This window comes from Microcaecilia unicolor, chromosome 4 (assembly GCF_901765095.1).
Source record: "Microcaecilia unicolor chromosome 4, aMicUni1.1, whole genome shotgun sequence".
In the NCBI taxonomy this organism is placed as follows: Eukaryota; Metazoa; Chordata; class Amphibia; order Gymnophiona; family Siphonopidae; genus Microcaecilia; species Microcaecilia unicolor.
Window position 1 is genome coordinate 278193874 of NC_044034.1, and position 24446 is coordinate 278218319.

Here is a 24446-nt window from a genome sequence, read left to right on the forward strand (position 1 = left end):
CCACGAGTTTTCTCGAATCCCTGTATTGGTGGACGATTTGGACCAATTTGACTCTGGGACGTCCCTTCCAAATTCCTCAGCCACAAAAAGTGCTGACCACGGATGCGTCTCTCCTGGGATGGGGAGCTCATGTCGATGGGCTTCACACCCAAGGAAGCTGGTCCCTCCAAGAACGCGATCTACAGATCAATCTTCTGGAGTTACGAGCGATCTGGAACGCTCTGAAGGCTTTCAGAGATCGGCTGTCCCACCAAATTATTCAAATTCAGACAGACAACCAGGTTGCCATGTACTATGTAAACAAGCAGGGGGGCACCGGATCTCGCCCCCTGTGTCAGGAAGCCGTCAGCATGTGGACCTGGGCTCGCCGGTACGGCATGGTGCTCCAAGCCACATATCTGGCAGGCGTAAACAACAGTCTGGCCGACAGGTTGAGCAGGATTATGCAACCTCACGAGTGGTCGCTCAACTCCCGAGTGGTGCACCAGATCTTCCAAGCGTGGGGCACCCCCTTGGTGGATCTCTTCGCATCTCGAGCAAACCACAAAGTCCCTCAGTTCTGTTCCAGGCTTCAGGCCACCGGCAGACTGGCGTCGGATGCCTTCCTCCTCGATTGGGGGGAGGGCCTGCTGTATGCTTATCCTCCCATTCCTCTGGTGGGGAAGACTTTGTTGAAACTCAAGCAAGACCGAGGCACCATGATCCTGATTGCTCCTTTTTGGCCGCGTCAGATCTGGTTCCCTCTTCTTCTGGAGTTATCCTCCGAAGAACCGTGGAGATTGGAGTGTTTTCCGACCCTCATCACGCAGGACGAAGGGGCTCTTCTGCATCCCAACCTCCGGTCCCTGGCTCTCACGGCCTGGATGTTGAGGGCGTAGATTTTGCCTCTTTGGGTCTGCCAGAGGGTGTCTCCCGTATCTTGCTTGCTTCCAGGAAAGACTCCACTAAGAGAAGTTACTTCTTTCATTGGAGGAGGTTTGCCGTCTGGTGTGACAGCAAGGCCCTAGATCCTCGCTCTTGTCCTACACAGACCCTGCTTGAATACCTTCTGCACTTGTCTGAGTCTGGTCTTAAGACCAACTCCGTAAGGGTTCATCTTAGTGCAATCAGTGCATACCATTACCAAGTGGAAGGTAAGCCGATCTCAGGACAGCCTTTAGTTGTTCGCTTCATGAGAGGTTTGCTTTTGTCAAAGCCCCCTGTCAAGCCTCCTACAGTGTCATGGGATCTCAACGTCGTTCTCACCCAGCTGATGAAACCTCCTTTTGAGCCACTGAATTCCTGCCATCCGAAGTACTTGACCTGGAAGGTCATTTTCTTGGTGGCAGTTACTTCGGCTCGTAGAGTCAGTGAGCTTCAGGCCCTGGTAGCCCAGGCCCCTTACACCAAATTTCATCACAACAGAGTAGTCCTCCGTACTCACCCTAAGTTTCTGCCAAAGGTCGTGTCGGAGTTCCATCTGAACCAGTCAATTGTCTTGCCAACATTTTTTCCCCGTCCTCATTCCTGCCCTGCTGAACGTCAGCTGCACACTTTGGACTGCAAGAGAGCATTGGCCTTCTACTTGGAGCGGACACAGCCCCACAGACAGTCCGCCCAATTGTTTGTTTCTTTTGACCCCAATAGGAGGGGAGTGGCTGTAGGGAAACGCACCATATCCAATTGGCTAGCAGATTGCATTTCCTTCACTTACGCCCAGGCGGGGCTGGCTCTTGAGGGTCATGTCACGGCTCATAATGTTAGAGCCATGGCTGCGTCGGTAGCCCACTTGAAGTCAGCCTCCATTGAAGAAATTTGCAAAGCTGCGACGTGGGCTTCTGTCCACACATTCACATCCCATTACTGCCTGCAGCAGGATACCCGACGCGACAGTCGGTTCGGGCAGTCAGTTCTTCAGAACCTGTTTGGGCTTTAGGATCCAACTCCACCCCCCGAGGGCCCTGTTTGTTCTGTTCCAGGCTGCACTCTCAGTTAGTTGGTAAATTTTTTAGGTCAATCTCAGTTATGTCCTCGCCGTTGCGAGGCCCAATTGACCATGGTTGTTGTTTTGAGTGAGCCTGGGGGCTAGGGATACCCCATCAGTGAGAACAAGCAGCCTGCTTGTCCTCGGAGAAAGCGAATGCTACATACCTGTAGAAGGTATTCTCCGAGGACAGCAGGATGATTGTTCTCACAAACCCGCCCGCCTCCCCTTTGGAGTTGTGTCTTCCCTTAAGAGTTTGTCTTGCTACATACTGGACTGGCCGGCTCGAGCCGGTTTCGGGCGGGAAGACGGCCGCGCATGCGCGGTGCGCGCGGGCGCGCGAGGGCTAGCAAAGGACTTTGCTAGTGAAGATTCCGATTGGAGGGGCTGCCGTGGACGTCACCCCATCAGTGAGAACAATCAGCCTGCTGTCCTCGGAGAATACCTTCTACAGGTATGTAGCATTCGCTTTATTGGAGTTGATTGGCATTAATTAGGATTTACACTTATCTTTATTGACAACAAAATAATCTACTAGCATTACACATAAAGCAAAGGACATAGCTGAACATTCCAGAGGAAGCACTCACCAAACCTATAAATTATGTGCCCTTTTAGAGTTGCGCACTACAAAATTTAGGCACGCAAGTTATAGAATTGGGCTGTTGTCAATAAAGATATGTGTAAATCCTAATTAATGCCAATCAACACCAATAATTGTTACTACCTAATTAATTAGTTTAGGCACAGATCTTGCATCCGAAACAAAAAAAAACCCTGCCCATCTCTAATTTATAGTGATAAGTCTATGGATACTGTATATTCAGCAGTGCTTACCATATGTATAGACCCACCAAATTTTCAAAATGATTGGGGATGCTAAACTAAGACACTTGCCCCTCATTGGACAGAGTGAAGCACTGTGGTCAATACTAGGGGTGCTCAAGCACCCACAGAGAAGGCACCTATGACTGAATATATAAATAATTTGAAGAGTCTGTGCAGCCCATCCACTACTTGAAACCAAGTATAGATTTCAAGTAGTGGAAGGGCTGCACAGATTGTCTCCCTTGATCAAGACACAGAGCTCAGCACGATTAAAAGTTGAAACAACTAGAACTGGTGATACGCGTACCCCATGGAGATCCCGAGTATGGTTTCACATCTGGTTAACCCGGAAGGGGGAAAGTGAGGACAATTATTTTTGGCACATGCAACATTGTGTTTAATTACCGGGAGGATAATGGTCACCACGATCTGAGAAGAGAGTTGGACAATTGGTTTATACAAGTTGTTATGTGTTTTTGTCCGGGTATTCCTATGATAAAGGGGCATGCAGTTGGTGAATGTATTAACAGAGTGTATGTGAGCGTGAGCTGGTGTGCTTGTGAAAAGCGGGGTGGATGTTGGGTAACCCAATAAGTATTGTACGTGATCATGTATCAATAAAGCAATGTGTTATTCTTAATCTGAGTACGGAGTTGTGTGCAATATAAGGTTTGGTACTCTGTTCACAAGTGTTATTCCCCTTGTGTGAGAGATTAAAAATAATATGCCATAGCACACATAGGGCTCCTTTTACAAAGCGGCGGTAAGTCCCACGTGGGCTTACCACTTGCTAAAAAGGAAGTACCGCTGGGCTACTGCAGCAGCCTGGCGGTAGTTCCAACCCCCAACGTGCATCATATCTGGCACTACAAAAATATTTGTATTTTTATAGCACCGGTATATACCCGGTTACCGTCGGGTTAGCACAGGAGCCCTTAACGACACAACGGTGGGTGGCCGTAAAGGCTCCCCTCGAAATGGCGACGCAGCAAATGCTTCACTTGCCGCTGCGGTAAAAGGGGACCTTGGTGCCTGTCGAAAACACGCACCAGCACCAGCGCAGGCCCCCTTTTGCTGCAGCTTGGTAAAATGGGCCCGTAGTAGATTATTTTTTAAGGAGTTATTTGTTAAGACCATTCTATTTGGGAAAGCTTATCCCAAGGACTCAGCATGTGTCTCCTCTGCTTGATACACATCAATCTAGTGACAATTTTGGACACATTCACCCTTCCCTCCTCTCTCCTGGTTTCTCTTTTCGTCCGTTCCCCATCCTCCCCATTATTACTTATGTAGGTTTTCAGTTGTATTAGCATATTATTACTGCATTGGTGTCTGCCTCTGTGGTGCACTGTAAGACACATTGAGCCTGACGCTGTTGGGAAAATGTGGGGTACAAATGAGATCATAAATAAATAAATACATTATTTTTAAGGAGTTATATGTTCAGCCTGGCACCATATGGTCCTATATATTTCGGTACTTGAAAATAGAAAGGTAGCTTTTGTGTTCTGCTCTTCATTTCAGAAGTCTATAATGCCAGCAGAAATTTAAGGCCCTATAAATTAACCTTTACCTATTTAATCATCTTTTATCTTTTTTTTTCTTTAAGTCTTTTTTTGCCATCCATCTTCAGCTGAACAAATTCATCATAATCTCTTGATGATACTGCTGTCACTCTCATTGCACGATCCATGTGTGCAAAATGGTTATTTCTCTTGTCAACATATGTTTTGTATTTGGGCCACGGCCACATGAGAATTACACGGAAGAACTATAAAGCATTCCAAACCTATTTGTCCACAGTGAGTAGCAAAGCATATCATTTCCAGTTCTGACCATCAAACAGAACATGGGGGTAACCACTCTGTAGCCATAACACATCATTGTGGCGAGAGGATGGCATGATGCAAGGGTGAAATAAAATTCAATATTCATAATGATTACATGATTGCAAAGACATTTGCAATTGTACTATTGACAATTTTTATCCCAAAGAAAGCAACATAAAGAGAGTGAGAGAGAAAAAAATGTTTTATGCTCCATCAGATGGAAAATTGATTAATCTTTGCACTGAATGCTTAATCTTTAAATAACAAAAAAGATTACGTGGAGGGGCATTTTCGACCGGGGACGCCCATCTATAAGGGCGCCCATCTCTGAGGACGGCGCCGCGAAGGGGCGGGGCCGACCGTATTTTCGAACGAGATGGCTGGCCATCTTTCATTTTGATAGTACGGTTGGGGTCGGCCAAATATCAGAGATGGCCGTGTTTGAGATGGCCGGCCTCGGTTTTCGCCGATAATGGAAACCGAGGCCGGCCATCTCAAACCCGGCCAAATCCAAGGCATTTGGTCGTGGGAGGAGCCAGCATTTGTAGTGCACTGGTCCCCCTCACATGCCAGGACACCAACCGGGCACCCTAGGGGGCACTTCTAAAAAAATAAAAAAAATAAAAATAACTCCCAGTTGCATACCTCCCTTACCTTGGGTGCTGAGCCCCCCAAAACCCACTCCCCACAACTCTACACCATTACCATAGCCCTTATGGGTGAAAGGAGGCACCTACATGTGGGTACAGTGGGTTTCGGGTGGGTTTTGAAGGGCTCCCATTTTCCACCACAAGTGTAACAGGTAGGGGGGATGGACCTGGGTCCGCCTGCCTGAAGTCCACTGCACCCACTAAAACTGCTCCAGGGACCTGTATACTGCTGCGATGGACCTGAGTATGACATTTGAGACTGGCATAGAGGCTGGCAAAAAAAGTTTTTAAAGTTGTTTTTTTGAGGGTGGGAGGAGGTTAGTGACTACTGGGGGAGTCAGGGGAGGTGATCCCCGATTCCCTCTGGTGGTCATCTGGTCAGTTTGGGCACTTTTTTGGGACTTGGACCTGAAAAAAAAGGGACCAAATAAAGTGGACCAAATTCTCACCAGGGACGCCCTTCTTTTTTCCATTATCGGCCGAGGGCACCCATCTCTTAAGCACGCCCCGGCACGCCCCTGTCCTGCCTTCGCTACCCTTCCAACACACCCCCTTGAAGTTTGGCCAGCTCCGCGATGGACTGCAGTTGAGGCCGGCCAAAATCGGCTTTCGATTATGCCGCTTTCACTGGCCTTGAGAGATGGCCGGCCATCTCCCGATTTGTGTCGGAAGATGGCCGGCCTTCTCTTTCGAAAATAAGCTGGATAGTCTTCCTATGCATACAAAGGGCCAAATTCGATAAGTAGCGCCTAAAAATTGGCAATGAAAATTTAAAGTGCTTAGGGGTCCTTTTATTAAGCCATGGTAAAAAGTGGTCTTCGGTAGTCTTTAGGATGGCGGCCATCAAAAGTAAACCAGGGATCAAGCAGGGACTTGGGCAGGCAGCAAGCAGTAGAACAAACTGGGAAACACACAGAGTCTTGGGCAGGCAGCAGACAGTAGAATAAACCAGGAAACACGCAGACTCTTGGGCAGGCAGCAGACAGTAGAATAATCCAGGAAACACGCAGAGTCTTGGGCAGGCAGCAGACAGTAGAATAATCCAGTAACACAAGCCGGGTCAAAAACAGGCAAAGCAAGCATTCAGGGCAGGAATCACAACAGACCAACAAGGACAAGAACAGGACTGAAGACCTCTGTTGCCAAGGCAAAGCCTGAAAGGTCCCAGGTGCTTAATAAAGGCAACATACCTACATACCAGGGAGTTCACCAGGTAAGGGTGCTGCTAAGTTCCAAACATCCCAAGACAGTCTGGAAGGCTGGAAGATCCAGACCGGACCGGCAAGACTTCTGGAACATGGGAAACAGCAAACAGACAGTCCATCGCAGCCCCCAGGTCTGACCACCAGGTGGCGAGGAGAGCACGAAACATGGGCACAACCGTGACACCAAAATAGTTCAGATTTAGTACACTAGAGTGCAATTTCAATATAAATACTACACTTATCTTTTAAATAAGGATTAGTATCACCGACAGTGGACAGCATTTCACTTAAAAAAAAGCTGCATCAGGGTATTAGGACCATTTGAACGAGCAGAGTACTAAAGATAGTGCTTCACTTTGGCTATTGTACTGTAGAGTATAAAGCTGAGCTATTTTGGGGAGGTTTTTCTGACTTATGAAGTTATTATTCTATCAAAGTTATCGTTCTGTAAAAAAACTGGAATGAGACTGACTGGGCCTCTGAGGTCTTTTCCTCCTTACATGCATATTGTTTTGAAGTATAAGGTATCTCTTTGAAAGCTGACAGTTTTTGTGAGAATCTATTGTTTTGGAGTATTAGATTTTAATTTCCATGTCTCTATTGTTTTTTCAATTGAATGTTAGACACTGGCTCATCACAACATGTCATTATAAATCTATAGAGTTCTACATCAGCTTCTGGCACTACATAATGATCAAAAAACATCTAATCAGAGGCCAAACAGTCAATTTATAAAAAGACCATCCCCTCAAAAATCCCAAACTGTGGACTTACCAAAGTAAAAAGGCTGTTTCACTGGCCTACACCCTAAGAAAACAGGGGAACCAATTTACTTTGAACTGCTTCTAAGCTAGGTGTCAATTATCTAAGGGGTCCTTTTACTAAGGTGTGCCGAAAAATGGGCTACGCTAGTGTAGGCGTGTATTTTGGGCGTGCGCAGATCCATTTTTCAGAGCGCTTGTAAAAAAGGCATTTTTAAAATTTGTGCTGAAAATGGATGTGCAGCAAAATTAAAATTGGCACGCATGCATTTTGGGTCTGAGACTTTACCGCCAGCCATTGACTTAGCGGTAAGGTCTCATACGTCAACCTTGCAGTAATCATCTACACATGTAGAATGACTATTACTGCCCAGTTTCTGCTGCGTGCCAGAAAAGCGTCAAAAATGAAATTACCGCAAGGGCCATGTGGTAGCCGAGCGGTAACTCCAAATTGACGCATGTTGGGCGCATGTATTAGGTGCCTACGGGGCTTAGTAAAAGGGCCCCTTAGTATCAAACAGAACTCTCCAATACCAACTCGGTCATAATCCAGCCCCTGATTTCTGTCACCTCCTGACTAGCAGATGCTGTAGCAAGACATGTAAAATTCCTTTTGCTGTATTTTTAATTCTGATGCTGGCAAACTGGGGTCTGATTTAACAACGATAATCTTACAGGGTCATGGATTTGACATACCTGTGGTACAAGCAAAAGCAGTTTACAGTTATTATACCCAGGTACTTTCTCTGTCCCCAGTGGGTTTACAATCTTTTACTAAGTCACATAGGCGTGTAATTTTGAACTACCGCCTGGCTACCATGTGGCCCAGCTGGTAATTTCATTTTTTATGTGAGTCCACTAAGAGTGATGGAAATTTTCCAGCGCACAGCGCTAACTGGGCAGTGATCAGCATTGTGCGTGCATAGACCATTACTGCCTGGTTAACGTGTGAGACTGTACTGTTAGGCCAATGGATGGCGGTAAGGTCTCAGGCCCAAAATGGATGCGCGCCAATTTGTATTTTTCCGCACATCCATTTTCAGCCAATAAAAAGGCCTTTTTTGCAGATGTGCTGAAAAATGCACATGCGTGTGTCCAATACGCGTGTCTATACCAGCGCAGGCCATTTTTCGGCACACCTTAGTAAAAGGACCCCTAAATTTTTTGTACCTGTGACAATGGAGGGTTAAGTGACTTGCTCAGGATCACAAGAAGCTGCTATGGAAACTGAACCCAGTTCCCCAGATTCTCAGTCACACAAACCATTAGGTTACTCCTCCCCTCCTTACATGTTGTGCATAAGGGAAAAAAAAAAGCATTTTACAAATAAAGTCATGCCTGAATTCAGAGGAAGTTCAATTGAACAATTTGCTAAGAGACACAAACTATATTACATTTTTTAATGTATAGTAGAAAATCAGAATGCATATGCTTGTTGATTTAGCATATTTTTTTCATACAGCTTATGAATCATAGCTTACAATTTACTTATGAGAAACAGATCTTTTGTTTCAGGGAGGGTAAATCTAAAAGCCCTATCCATAGATAAAACGATACTTTACGCCCAGAAAAGGGCTTTTAGAAAACTGCCCAGCTTGTGTGCAGGTAAAAGCTTGTGTGAAAATTCACTATTCACACACTTCTCACTGCCAGAGGTGGATGTTTTAATGGGATCAGGATTGGGGTGGGATTTCAAAAACACAATGCACGTATGTTTTATTTGCCTTGGAAAAACTACCTGCACGTCTTAACAGGTATAATTGTACTTTCTTCCTAGGCAAGTGGTAGGAAAATCAGAAATATCCTTCCCTTGTTGCTCAGTTCACATCCATGATATTGAATCATATGGTTAGGGCATGGGTGTAGATGGGGGAGGGGGAGAATAGGTCCAGCAGGTCTCAAGAGACTACTGGGGCCTGTGCAAGGTCAGACTTTAGTGAGACAGCTGAGGAAGAAGAAGGGGAGTCACAGCCAAGTGCTAGTGTCGCTTTCCTCTTGTTAGGGCAGGGTGGTTGAAGGGTCCTGGAGATGGGGGGGGGGGGGGAGGATTAGCAAAGGGTTCTGAGTGGGGATAACAAAAATGCAAATGGTTGTGGAAAAACAGAGGGAGGAAAGGAAGGCTGCAGAATGGTGAGGAGGGAATTTGGAATGGTGATGAGACAGATGAGTAAGTGGGCCAGAAGGGTGAGGGCACAAGTGTGGCTGAGAGACATGAGTATGAAGAGGACAGGTGAAAAAAAATTAACTACTATGGTTGAGACTTCTATGCTTCATACCCTCCATAAAACATTGGAGTCTGGCTATGCTACGGGCTTAGGCAACAGCTAATGATGGATATTACTGATATCAAGGCCCCCATTGGCTGTAGCAGAAACTTTGTCTGAGTCCAGATGTTGTCCCTTGGCTCTGCTGGTGATCATCAGAACTACAGTGACACCTGTGATGGGGTAGATAATGGAGTCACTGAAACGATATATGTCAAAATGTTAGCAGTGTTGACTAGTCACATGGTTGAAGCCAACATTGGGGTCAGCGGTCTTGAGAGAAGAATGAGTCCTTGAAATGGTGTCAGAGGGGCTTCAAGGTTGGTGGCAGACATTTTCCTTCCAAAAAAGGAGATAGGCTGGCATAGGAATATGAAGTCTTTTACCTGTAGGTTCTTACCTCCAACTTATTATTGATGTTGAAAATTGCCGCTTTCTGCAATGTGGTCCGTGTGAAATGAGTTGGTAATCTCACCCTAGTCCACAATGGACAGATGTCCACACCAGAACCTGCATCATCCCCTGATAAATTCTTGAGATTTATTCTGATCCATCTCCTTGTTGTTTCAATTTTTGTACATTGCTAAGATACTATGGAGCTCATTTTTCAAAAGAGAAAAACGTCCGTAAAGCACCATTTGGATGTTTTTCTTCTAAAAACATCCAAATTGATATTTTCAAAACCTGTTTTGCAGATGTTTATCTATGCAATTTGTCTGCAGTGCATCCAACTCACAAGGGGCATGTCAGGGGCGTTTTGAAGGTGGGATTAGGGTGTGGACATTTTACAGTCATAATGAAACAAAAGAAAAATGTCCAGGACTAAAACCAAGATGTTTTGGTCTAGACCTGTTTTCATAATGATGAAGGCACAAAAAGGTGCCCTAAGTGACCAGATGACCACTGGAGGGAATCAATGGTGACTCCCAATACCTCACCAGTGTTCACTGATCCCCTCCCACCCCACAAACATGAAGAAAAATGTGACTGACCAGCCTCTATGACAGCCTCAGATGTTAAATTCAGGTCTATTAGAGCAGATGCAGGTCCCTGGAGTAGTGTAGCGGTCGGTGCAGTACTCAGTGGGGACCCAGGACCCTATCTCCTTCTACCTGTCACACTTGTGGTGGAAACTGTGACCCCTCCCAAAGTCACCAATACCCTACTGTACCCACATGTAGATGCCCCCTTCACCCATAAGGGCTATTGCAGTGGTGTATAGTGGGGGACAGTGTGTTTTGGGTGGGTTTCGGAGGGCTCAGGGGACAGGATAAGGGAGCAAAGGTGAGATGTGTGCCTGGGAGCATTTTCATGAAGAGCACAGAAGTGTCCTCTAGGGTGCCCCATTGCTCTCCTGTCTGCTAAAATTGCTGGCCCTTCCTACATCCCAGTAGCTTTGTTTTGTGCATTTTTAACTTGTAAGTTTCCCCCCCCCCAAAAAAAATGGCCTGAAAAGATAAATGCACAAAGCACAAAACCTTTTTTCGAAAATGGGTATGTTTTCTATTCGTATTTTGGACGTTTAGCACAAAATGTCCAAAGTCCGACTTAAGACGCACTATTAAAAATTCCCCTCTCTGAGATAGACTGCTGTATTCTATATATTGTGCCTTAATTTCTATGCGGAAATTGAAATGTATTCTATAACAATATGTGTAACTTAATTGGTTAACTAGCTAATCAGCACTGTCTATTGGATGTTAAGCAATTATCAGCACTAATTGGCATTACGATTTATGCGCACAACTCAATAATTCTGTAATGTGGTGCATGTAAATTCTAAGTCACGTAGTTGAACAGGGGGTGTGGTCATAGGCGGGGCATGTGAATTTCTAAAATCTTTGTGCGTTATAGAATACGCTGGCTTTAGGTGTTGGGATGGTGTAAATGGCCATGACTAAATTTGTTTGTGTGGAGAGGTGCTCAGTGTATTCTATATACCAGTGATGGCGAACCTATGGCACGCGTGACAGAGAGGGCACGCAGAGCCCTCGCTGTTGGCACGCGCGCCCAGCCACTGGAGGAGAGGGAAAAGTAGTTATCTCAGGATTTTTACGTCATCTGGCTCTGTTCTGGGCTGGCTTGCTTCTCTGTACCTCTCTGGCTTGTTTCTTCAATGTTCCGGGCTGCCGGCAGTGTCAGTGCAGTAAGCACACTGCCTTCAGCGGCCCGGAAGCTTTCCTTCTGTTACAGTTTCCTGTCCCACATAGGCGGGATGCTGCAACAGAGGGAGAGCTTCCGGAGCCGCCGGAGGCAATGTGCTTACTGCACTGACACTGCCGGCAGCCCGGAACATTGAAGAAACGCAGAGAGCGAGCCCAGAACAGAGCCATCTGACTGGGATTGAATCTTACCTTCTGCCATTCAGGCAGGCACTGCATCGGACCCCCTGCTGGTGAAGCCATCATCTGGGGCTTGAAGCCCGATAAGAGCGTGGCCCTACCGCACAGTCTTTGAAGCGGACATCTGACCGGAACTGAATGCTACCTTCTGCTGATCGGGCAGGCACTTCAGCAGACCCCCTGCTGGTGATGCCTTCATCCGGGGCTTGAAGCCCGAAAAGAGCTGGGCCCTACCGCAGTACACGTGTGCCGAAAGGGGCAGGCCACTCCTCTTTCGAGCCCCTTCTGAACTCAGAGGAGTAGGGACATAGCATCTTCTGTGATATGAGAAAGAGGAGGAAAGGGCAAACTATGAGTGCTACTGCAGTGACATTACCATCAGTACGTGGTCCTATGGGCCAGAATTTAAGACCAATTGGTGCACCAGGGTCAGCAGACACAGTGAGTATCCTCTCCTTAGCTACAGTTTCTCTCTCCCCTCTGAGGCGTATGTCACCTCCTCAACCTGTTCTTAATTCACTGATACGAACTAGCACGCCTGTACTAGCTGATGCTGGGTTTTCCTTCAGATTGGTAGAGAGTGATGTGGCTGAAGAACAATGTGGTGTAACCTAAAGAATCCACTTCATAATGCCTCATACTAAAAGGCACAGAGAGGGTTTTAAGAGTCAGTGATTTAACAAGTAAATTCCAAACATTGTAATGATTAAGCTTTTCACCGATGATGTAAAATTTTGAATATTTAAATGACGGTTCTCGGGGGGGGGGGGGGGGGGGGGGGGCGGATTTAAGTTCTGTTATTCAGGTTAAATTGCCCTGTTGGCACTTTGCGATAAATAATTAGATTTTGGGTTGCTGTTTGGGCACTCGGTCTCTGAAAGGTTCGCCATCACTGCTATATACCATGTGGAAATGTAAGTGCATTCTATAATATTTAGGTGTACTTTCGAGAATACGCCTAAGGCATATTTTTTTTTCTGCGCAGAATTTTCAGATGCCATATATAGAATCTAGCTTTCTCTTTCTCTGAAAAATTGGTTAACACCACCAACAATAAGAATGACAACCACATCTGTCAGTAGAAAAAAACCCCCTATAGGTTCTGGGTGTACAAGACTCTCAGCCCAGCAGGAAACACTGGCTGCCCCAGGGAAAATGGAATAACTCCACCCATCCACCCAGAGCTTTGAGACTCCAATCATAAAGGGTGGGGGGGGGGGGGGGGTGAAGGGATAGGAAAGGGGTTTTACATGTAGTTTCCCCACCCCACACACAATGCATCATAAAATTGCTTACAGAAGGGGCACTAAAACATGCTTCTTTGAAAAAAAAAAAAAGGAGCAATTTTCTTTTAAGGAGAAATGACGGGAAACCCCAACAAACTATTGCAAGCAGACAAATAAAGAGGATGAGAATAACGTAAGGAAGTTTTATCTAAGCTCAGGGAGCGAGAGGGGGAGGGGAGTCCCGGGCCAGCTCCGGCTCCGCCCCTTCCCTAAGGAGGAAAAGAAGTCCTGCGTTTAAAGTAAGCCAGGCAGCTCAGCGCTGCTACTGCCCGCTATTTCTGAATTCTTCCTCTGGTATGGCATGCTATGGTTTGGATTTTGCAAGAACTGAAATAATAACAACAACAGAGAACACTACCAGGGAGTGAGGAGTGCAAAAGAACAACGGAAAGTCATTGAATGATGGTCCAGTAAGCCAGCAGAGTCGGTAGGAGGATTCTGCTTTTACTGCTTCGGTTTTGCAGAGGGGAGGCAACAGGCAGTTGGCTTGTGGATTTCTGCAAAGCCTTCGGTCATGGGAGACACGGTGTTCTGTGATAAGCAGCTTTCTTATGCGGTAAGTACCTAATGGCTGGTGCTGGTCGTCACCTGCTGCATTGGGTTGTAGCAGATAAGTAGCGATGGTGGCAGTAATTCGCTGCGAGGTAGTAAATGAACGTCCTGGATATTAGCTGCAAGCTCTTGGGGGTATAGAACACCCCGGCCCCCGATACTGAGCAAGGTCCTTCGTTGTGTCCAGGGAAGAGTAATTTGTGTTGTGGTTAATGCTCTGTCGTTTACAAAAGTTGGCTCCTCTGGAGGGGGTCAGTGGGAGGTGAGCTGAGCTACCGGAGCTGGTGCGTTAATGCGCGCATTATTGCGCGTGGTCATGCACTCCAATATTTCTTGGAGGGACAGTTGGGGTTGCTGCGCGTGCATGTGAAGTAAATGTCCACGGGGGGGACCTTTGTGCGCCCTTGATTTTATGCGCTTTACTGTCTCCTGGTGGAATTCTGTATACTAAAAAAAAATATATCAAGATTCTGCAAATTTGACAGAATTTAAACACTCCATCCACCTTTTTGAGCCCCCCCCCCCCCCCACAATCCATCCAAATTACATTTTTTCCTGTCTTACCACACACTGGCACTTGATTTTGTTCAAGATTCCCCCCCCCCCCCCCAACCAGTGAGGTAGGAGGAGCTGTATGGGAGAGTTGGGAAAAGGTTAGTGCAGTGGGCTGAGAACCTGGGGAACTGGGCTCTATTAGCACTGCAGCTTCTTGTGACTCTGGCGAAGTCACCAAACCACCTTTGCCCCAGGCACAAAAATGTAGCTTGTGGGCACAAGGGACAGAGAGGTCCTTTTACCAAGCTGTAGCTTAAGAGGGTCTGAATGCGGTGCCCAGTAAGTTCACAATTTGTGCAGGCTAGTCAGGTGTCTGGGGGCAGAGTGTGGCCATTTCTGCACTAATCAGTGTGTCCACATTACTGCATGCTAACTAATTATAGATAACTCATTTTTATGGTATATCACAATAATGAAAGAATCCACAGCAATAGTGATACAATTAGCGCAGGATTACCACGTGATCGCTACAAAATAGGTGTCTGTAATCTTTTTTAATGGCCGCGTGGCCATTGAAAAATTGGTCTTTTTACTGCTGCAGTAAAAATGGCTTTAGCATGCTGGGGGAAAACCCCATTTAAGGCCATTTTCTATAGCAGCTTGTTAAAAGGACCGCAAGAGAAAGGTACCTGCATATAATAAAGGCAAATCACATTGCTCCAGTCCTGACTGGAACTCATTCTTTAGCAGGTTTCAAATTCAGTGTAAGAGCCTCAAAATCAGGCCCATATATAGGACCAGAGAAGTGCTTTGCCATCCCCTCCTGAAGGCACAGCTAGCCAGTTGGGTTTTTTGATTACTGCAGTGAATATGCATGAAATAACTTTGCATATAGCAGACACCCATTATATACAAATCTGTCTCCTGCATAATCATTGTGGTGATAATGAAAAACTGTCAAGGTGTGCTTCCAGGAGAGGGTTGAGAAATCCTGCCTTAGGGCACCAACTTTTGAGTGTGTAAATTCTTGAATCAAAGAAAGTTTGCTGCTGCTTCCTTCAGGACCCTGAGGCATTGTCTTTATTCTGCTCCTCTTCTTCTGGCTGTCCAATTCCATGCCCTCTCATATCCCCTGGGATCTGCTGTTTGATCTTGCTCATAGAAACGCATCTCAAATACAGTCTTGCTCATAATGATAGGGCAGAAGTGATTTTAACAGGGGTGGATTGACCATTTAGGCAACCGGGCAGTGCCTGAGACCCCAGAGGATCTGCCCGGTTGTCCTCCCTGGCGGTCATACCTTGAAAGGCCCTGGTGGTCTAGTGGCCTCTGCGGGGGGGCAGGAAAGATTCCCACTTTTTCCTGCCCACCGCCGCTACTCTGCTTGTGCCTGGTGCTGCTGTGTTTAAAAATGACTGCTAAGACTTCTTGCAGTAGTCTCACGAAATTGCCAAGACCCGCAAGACTATTGCAGGAAATATTGGCAGCCATTTTGAAAACATGGCTGCCGTGGTGCCAGTAACAGCACAGTAGCGGTAGGGGTCTGTAGTGTGAGGGAGGGGCGGCTACTGCGGTGGTGGTGGTGAGCTGTGATGTGCGGGAGGGGGGAAGCGATGTGGTGGCAGGCAGTGACGGGGGGGGGGGGGGCAATGACCCCCTACTGCCCGGTGGCCCCGACCGCTATCGCTCCACCCTGGGCTTAAAAATCAATTTTTCCAAAGAATGTATTTGGTTACGTTTAGCTGAAAGTTGTTGGAAAGCAGTGCTGCAGTTATGTACTGCTAGATGTCAGTACGTTCACTTTAGTGAAACAGAAAAGCAGAAGGGATACACTGAAGTGAAGGTATATATCAAATATGCTTCTTTTGAAATTAGTTCAGCATGAAAATACAGGGGGTATCTTTAGGTTTTGTGCATCACCTGTTTGGTACTGTTACCTGAGCAGCAACTGCCATCACTTGTTGGATTCATAGAAACATTGGGGTAGATATCCAGCCAGCGGCAGTCGGCGTTTTTACTAAAACCTAAGGGCTGGATATTGCACATAACCGCATAACTGCTTAAGCTGAGCTGCTTAAAGATAGGACTGCAATTTATGTGGTTATCTAATGCAGTTAAGGGCTGAATATCTGCACCTAACCCCAAACCTGCCTCAAACTAAAGGAGTCATAGTCTGACGGCCAGCTTTTGGGCCCCTCCCCGGTTTCTGCCCTGGGACCCAGAATGTCCAACACCAGCCTGCCACATGTTAGCCGGTTTTGGCTTGGCCACAAACTGCGAATATTCAGGGACAGTAACTGGTTAAGTGTTGCTGATTATTTGTGGTTAGCCATGGAGAAGCAAATCTGAGAACCAAGAGAACTGGGTTCACTTCCCACTGCAGCACCTTGTGACTTTGGAAAAATCAGTTAACCCTTTATTGCCCCAGGTACAAAATAAATACCTCTATATCTGTGGCCTGGGCCCCCCCAAATTTGTGTTTGGACTCCCCCCCCCCCACAAAGTCTGCAGGTTTGGCTAGTGGGGGGTCCCCAAACCGCTACCACACTGCCCACTCTGCTGCTCCCTCCTCACTCATGCACATGCTCCGTTTTATTGAAATTCTCAGTTTCCCTAAAACCGAGCATGCACCCTGGGGCAGAAAAGCAGGCCAGGCAGCACAGCACCGAATATTGCCACAGGTAGACTTCTGCTGTCAGGGCTTGGGGTTCCCTGTCAGCCCATGTATAGGGCTGTGGCGGGGAGGCAGGGCATGCATAAATTCTTACGTGTGGATCCAAGAAGGGGCGTGGTCATGGGAGGGGCATGGGTGGGTGAGAGGTGTTCCAAGAATTTATACATTTACGTATTCTGTAGCATAACGTTACAGAATACGGCAGATCCATGTTTAATTTAGTCTGCGGATTTAGACCAGGTTTCAGCTGGTGTAAATCCTTGCACCTGAACGTTTGGTGCAGATCCTGGTGCTACATGCTACAAGTATTTTATAAATGGCATCCAACTTAGAGTACCATTTCTAATATAGAGCTTAGGGTGCATTTTTTGGCAATGATTTGGCTCCTGTCTGCTAAAATTGCTGGCCCTTCCTACATCCCAGTAGCTTTGTTTTGTGCATTTTTAACTTGTAAGTTTCCCCCCCCCCAAAAAAATGGCCTGAAAAGATAAATGCACAAAGCACAAAACCTTTTTTCGAAAATGGGTATGTTTTCTATTCGTATTTTGGACGTTTAGCACAAAATGTCCAAAGTCCGACTTAAGACGCACTATTAAAAATTCCCCTCTCTGAGATAGACTGCTGTATTCTATATATTGTGCCTTAATTTCTATGCGGAAATTGAAATGTATTCTATAACAATATGTGTAACTTAATTGGTTAACTAGCTAATTAGCACTGTCTATTGGATGTTAAGCAATTATCAGCACTAATTGGCATTACGATTTATGCGCACAACTCAATAATTCTGTAATGTGGTGCATGTAAATTCTAAGTCACGTAGTTGAACAGGGGGTGTGGTCATAGGCGGGGCATGTGAATTTCTAAAATCTTTGTGCGTTATAGAATACGCTGGCTTTAGGTGTTGGGATGGTGTAAATGGCCATGACTAAATTTGTTTGTGTGGAGAGGTGCTCAGTGTATTCTATATACCAGTGATGGCGAACCTATGGCACGCGTGACAGAGAGGGCACGCAGAGCCCTCGCTGTTGGCACGCGCGCCCAGCCACTGGAGGAGAGGGAAAAGTAGTTATCTCAGGTTTTTTACGTCATCTGGCTCTGTTCTGGGCTGGCTTGCTTCTCTGTACCTCTCTGGCTTGTTTCTTCAATGTTCCGGGCTGCCGGCAGTGTCAGTGCAGTAAGCACACTGCCTTCAGCGGCCCGGAAGCTTTCCTTCTGTTACAGTTTCCTGTCCCACATAGGCGGGATGCTGCAACAGAGGGAGAGCTTCCGGAGCCGCCGGAGGCAATGTGCTTACTGCACTGACACTGCCGGCAGCCCGGAACATTGAAGAAACGCAGAGAGCGAGCCCAGAACAGAGCCATCTGACTGGGATGAATCTTACCTTCTGCCATTCAGGCAGGCACTGCATCGGACCCCCTGCTGGTGAAGCCATCATCTGGGGCTTGAAGCCCGATAAGAGCGTGGCCCTACCGCACAGTCTTTGAAGCGGACATCTGACCGGAACTGAATGCTACCTTCTGCTGATCGGGCAGGCACTTCAGCAGACCCCCTGCTGGTGATGCCTTCATCCGGGGCTTGAAGCCCGAAAAGAGCTGGGCCCTGCCGCAGTACACGTGTGCCGAAAGGGGCAGGCCACTCCTCTTTCGAGCCCCTTCTGAACTCAGAGGAGTAGGGACATAGCATCTTCTGTGATATGAGAAAGAGGAGGAAAGGGCAAACTATGAGTGCTACTGCAGTGACATTACCATCAGTACGTGGTCCTATGGGCCAGAATTTAAGACCAATTGGTGCACCAGGGTCAGCAGACACAAGTGAGTATCCTCTCCTTAGCTACAGTTTCTCTCTCCCCTCTGAGGCGTATGTCACCTCCTCAACCTGTTCTTAATTCACTGATACGAACTAGCACGCCTGTACTAGCTGATGCTGGGTTTTCCTTCAGATTGGTAGAGAGTGATGTGGCTGAAGAACAATGTGGTGTAACCTAAGAATCCACTTCATAATGCCTCATACTAAAAGGCACAGAGAGGGTTTTAAGAGTCAGTGATTTAACAAGTAAATTCCAAACATTGTAATGATTAAGCTTTTCACCGATGATGTAAAATTTTGAATATTTAAATGACGGTTCTCGGGGGGGGGGGGGGGGGGTGGGGGGGGCGGATTTAAGTTCTGTTATTCAGGTTAAATTGCCCTGTTGGCACTTTGCGATAAATAATTAGATTTTGGGTTGCTGTTTGGGCACTCGGTCTCTGAAAGGTTCGCCATCACTGCTATATACCATGTGGAAATGTAAGTGCATTCTATAATATTTAGGTGTACTTTCGAGAATACGCCTAAGGCATATTTTTTTTTTCTGCGCAGAATTTTCAGATGCCATATATAGAATCTAGCTTTCTCTTTCTCTGAAAAATTGGTTAACACCACCAACAATAAGAATGACAACCACATCTGTCAGTAGAAAAAAAAACCCTATAGGTTCTGGGTGTACAAGACTCTCAGCCCAGCAGGAAACACTGGCTGCCCCAGGGAAAATGGAATAACTCCACCCATCCACCCAGAGCTTTGAGACTCCAATCATAAAGGGTGGGGGGGGGGGGGGGGAAGGGATAGGAAAGGGGTTTTACATGTAGTTTCCCCACCCCACACCACAATGCATCATAAAATTGCTTACAGAAGGGGCACTAAACATGCTTCTTTGAAAAAAAAAAAAAAAAGGAGCAATTTTCTTTTAAGGAGAAATGACGGGAAACCCCAACAAACTATTGCAAGCAGACAAATAAAGAGGATGAGAATAACGTAAGGAAGTTTTATCTAAGCTCAGGGAGCGAGAGGGGGAGGGGAGTCCCGGGCCAGCTCCGGCTCCGGCTCCGCCCCTTCCCTAAGGAGGAAAAGAAGTCCTGCGTTTAAAGTAAGCCAGGCAGCTCAGCGCTGCTACTGCCCACTATTTCTGAATTCTTCCTCTGGTATGGCATGCTATGGTTTGGATTTTGCAAGAACTGAAATAATAACAACAACAGAGAACACTACCAGGGAGTGAGGAGTGCAAAAGAACAACGGAAAGTCATTGAATGATGGTCCAGTAAGCCAGCAGAGTCGGTAGGAGGATTCTGCTTTTACTGCTTCGGTTTTGCAGAGGGGAGGCAACAGGCAGTTGGCTTGTGGATTTCTGCAAAGCCTTCGGTCATGGGAGACACGGTGTTCTGTGATAAGCAGCTTTCTTATGCGGTAAGTACCTAATGGCTGGTGCTGGTCGTCACCTGCTGCATTGGGTTGTAGCAGATAAGTAGCGATGGTGGCAGTAATTCGCTGCGAGGTAGTAAATGAACGTCCTGGATATTAGCTGCAAGCTCTTGGGGGTATAGAACACCCCGGCCCCCGATACTGAGCAAGGTCCTTCGTTGTGTCCAGGGAAGAGTAATTTGTGTTGTGGTTAATGCTCTGTCGTTTACAAAAGTTGGCTCCTCTGGAGGGGGTCAGTGGGAGGTGAGCTGAGCTACCGGAGCTGGTGCGTTAATGCGCGCATTATTGCGCGTGGTCATGCACTCCAATATTTCTTGGAGGGAACAGTTGGGGGTTGCTGCGCGTGCATGTGAAGTAAATGTCCACGGGGGGGACCTTTGTGCGCCCTTGATTTTATGCGCTTTACTGTCTCCTGGTGGAATTCTGTATACTAAAAAAAATATATCAAGATTCTGCAAATTTGACAGAATTTAAACACTCCATCCACCTTTTTGAGCCCCCCCCCCCCCCCCCCACAATCCATCCAAATTACATTTTTTCCTGTCTTACCACACACTGGCACTTGATTTTGTTCAAGATTCCCCCCCCCCCAACCAGTGAGGTAGGAGGAGCTGTATGGGAGAGTTGGGAAAAGGTTAGTGCAGTGGGCTGAGAACCTGGGGAACTGGGCTCTATTAGCACTGCAGCTTCTTGTGACTCTGGCGAAGTCACCAAACCACCTTTGCCCCAGGCACAAAAATGTAGCTTGTGGGCACAAGGGACAGAGAGGTCCTTTTACCAAGCTGTAGCTTAAGAGGGTCTGAATGCGGTGCCCAGTAAGTTCACAATTTGTGCAGGCTAGTCAGGTGTCTGGGGGCAGAGTGTGGCCATTTCTGCACTAATCAGTGTGTCCACATTACTGCATGCTAACTAATTATAGATAACTCATTTTTATTGGTATATCACAATAATGAAAGAATCCACAGCAATAGTGATACAATTTAGCGCAGGATTACCACGTGATCGCTACAAAATAGGTGTCTGTAATCTTTTTTAATGGCCGCGTGGCCATTGAAAAATTGGTCTTTTTACTGCTGCAGTAAAAATGGCTTTAGCATGCTGGGGGAAAACCCCATTTAAGGCCATTTTCTATAGCAGCTTGTTAAAAGGACCGCAAGAGAAAGGTACCTGCATATAATAAAGGCAAATCACATTGCTCCAGTCCTGACTGGAACTCATTCTTTAGCAGGTTTCAAATTCAGTGTAAGAGCCTCAAAAATCAGGCCCATATATAGGACCAGAGAAGTGCTTTGCCATCCCCTCCTGAAGGCACAGCTAGCCAGTTGGGTTTTTTGATTACTGCAGTGAATATGCATGAAATAACTTTGCATATAGCAGACACCCATTATATACAAATCTGTCTCCTGCATAATCATTGTGGTGATAATGAAAAACTGTCAAGGTGTGCTTCCAGGAGAGGGTTGAGAAATCCTGCCTTAGGGCACCAACTTTTGAGTGTGTAAATTCTTGAATCAAAGAAAGTTTGCTGCTGCTTCCTTCAGGACCCTGAGGCATTGTCTTTATTCTGCTCCTCTTCTTCTGGCTGTCCAATTCCATGCCCTCTCATATCCCCTGGGATCTGCTGTTTGATCTTGCTCATAGAAACGCATCTCAAATACAGTCTTGCTCATAATGATAGGGCAGAAGTGATTTTAACAGGGGTGGATTGACCATTTAGGCAACCGGGCAGTGCCTGAGACCCCAGAGGATCTGCCCGGTTGTCCTCCCTGGCGGTCATACCTTGAAAGGCCCTGGTGGTCTAGTGGCCTCTGCGGGGGGGGCAGGAAAGATTCCCACTTTTTCCTGCCCACCGCCGCTACTCTGCTTGTGCCTGGTGCTGCTGTGTTTAAAAATGACTGCTAAGACTTCTTGCAGTAGTCTCACGAAATTGCCAAGACCCGCAAGACTATTGCAGGAAATATTGGCAGCCATTTTGAAAACATGGCTGCCGTGGTGCCAGTAACAGGCACAGTAGCGGTAGGGGTCTGTAGTGTGAGGGAGGGGCGGCTACTGCGGTGGTGGTGGTGAGCTGTGATGTGCGGGAGGGGGGAAGCGATGTGGTGGCAGGCAGTGACGGGGGGGGGGGGGCAATGACCCCCTACTGCCCGGTGGCCCCGACCGCTATCGCTCCACCCTGGGCTTAAAAATCAATTTTTCCAAAGAATGTATTTGGTTACGTTTAGCTGAAAGTTGTTGGAAAGCAGTGCTGCAGTTATGTACTGCTAGATGTCAGTACGTTCACTTTAGTGAAACAGAAAAGCAGAAGGGATACACTGAAGTGAAGGTATATATCAAATATGCTTCTTTTGAAATTAGTTCAGCATGAAAATACAGGGGGTATCTTTAGGTTTTGTGCATCACCTGTTTGGTACTGTTACCTGAGCAGCAACTGCCATCACTTGTTGGATTCATAGAAACATTGGGGTAGATATCCAGCCAGCGGCAGTCGGCGTTTTTACTAAAACCTAAGGGCTGGATATTGCACATAACCGCATAACTGCTTAAGCTGAGCTGCTTAAAGATAGGACTGCAATTTATGTGGTTATCTAATGCAGTTAAGGGCTGAATATCTGCACCTAACCCCAAACCTGTCTCAAACTAAAGGAGTCATAGTCTGACGGCCAGCTTTTGGGCCCCTCCCCGGTTTCTGCCCTGGGACCCAGAATGTCCAACACCAGCCTGCCACATGTTAGCCGGTTTGGCTTGGCCACAAACTGCGAATATTCAGGGACGTAACTGGTTAAGTGTTGCTGATTATTTGTGGTTAGCCATGGAGAAGCAAATCTGAGAACCAAGAGAACTGGGTTCACTTCCCACTGCAGCACCTTGTGACTTTGGAAAAATCAGTTAACCCTTTATTGCCCCAGGTACAAAATAAATACCTCTATATCTGTGGCCTGGGCCCCCCCAAATTTGTGTTTGGACTCCCCCCCCCCACAAAGTCTGCAGGTTTGGCTAGTGGGGGGTCCCCAAACCGCTACCACACTGCCCACTCTGCTGCTCCCTCCTCACTCATGCACATGCTCCGTTTTATTGAAATTCTCAGTTTCCCTAAAACCGAGCATGCACCCTGGGGCAGAAAAGCAGGCCAGGCAGCACAGCACCGAATATTGCCACAGGTAGACTTCTGCTGTCAGGGCTTGGGGTTCCCTGTCAGCCCATGTATAGGGCTGTGGCGGGGAGGCAGGGCATGCATAAATTCTTACGTGTGGATCCAAGAAGGGGCGTGGTCATGGGAGGGGCATGGGTGGGTGAGAGGTGTTCCAAGAATTTATACATTTACGTATTCTGTAGCATAACGTTACAGAATACGGCAGATCCATGTTTAATTTAGTCTGCGGATTTAGACCAGGTTTCAGCTGGTGTAAATCCTTGCACCTGAACGTTTGGTGCAGATCCTGGTGCTACATGCTACAAGTATTTTATAAATGGCATCCAACTTAGAGTACCATTTATAATATAGAGCTTAGGGTGCATTTTTTGGCAATGATTTTGGCACCATATATAGAACTTGGCCCTTACTGTCTTGCTCTAATTGCAGCTGCTTTTTTTGCTACCTGTTAGAAGCTGCTACCCTAGGCAAGTGCCTAGTTTTCCCTAATGGTTGGGTTGGCCCTGTGTGTGTATTGTATGTATGTTTGTGAGGGCATAGGCAAATTCAATATGTACAAGCCTAAGTACTTTTCTTTAAATACGTGCATATCCTCAGAAACCCTTATTTTCCAGATGGACATACACATGGCAAAACATAGGCAGGACTTCACTTGTGTAATTTACAGAGTACAGTAAACTAATGTGTGTATCTCTGGTGTTTAGGCACAAGCACTTAATACTAGCTCTATAGCTGGCATATGTGCTTTCACTTAACATAAGAATAGCCATACTGGGTCAAACCAATGATCCTTCTAGCTCAGTATCCTGCTTCTAGCAGTGGCCAATCCAGGTCACAAGTCCTGGCAGAAACCCAATTAGTAGCAACATTCCATGTAGAACCCCAAAGAATAGCAAGATTCCATTCAGAATCTCAAACAGTAACATCATTCCATTCAAAAATGTGCATAACTCATAGGAACATCTCTGACCCCACCCCCCTTACTAAACACACCCCCTTGAAATTACATGCTGTGGGCCAGATTCTATATATGGTGCTTGGAAAATCCACGTGGAAATCATTTTCGCCTAAGCATATTCTGTAAGATTTGAGTATGGTATATAGAATACGCCTAGTTGATATCCCAGTGCCTAAAACTATGCGCCTCTATTTACACAAACCGAAACGTGATTTATGCGCACTGGGCCATTTTCTATAACAATACAT

At 46.6% G+C, this 24446-nt stretch overlaps 1 protein-coding gene across 2 annotated transcripts in view; it reads left to right on the forward strand.

The window, feature by feature from the left end:
- The window catches only part of ARHGAP6 (Rho GTPase activating protein 6), an 817167-nt gene that overhangs the window by 423737 nt on the left and 368984 nt on the right, over positions 1-24446 (forward strand). Inside the window, exon 1 of one of the 2 annotated variants that reach the window (XM_030201606.1) lies at positions 19777-20074. The exons of the other annotated variant lie outside the window; for it this stretch is intronic. Within the exon in view, the coding sequence (XP_030057466.1) occupies positions 20033-20074 (42 nt within the window). The 5' untranslated portion in view covers positions 19777-20032. Of the gene's footprint in view, positions 1-19776; positions 20075-24446 lie in introns of those variants that run through there. 2 annotated transcript variants of the gene reach the window in all.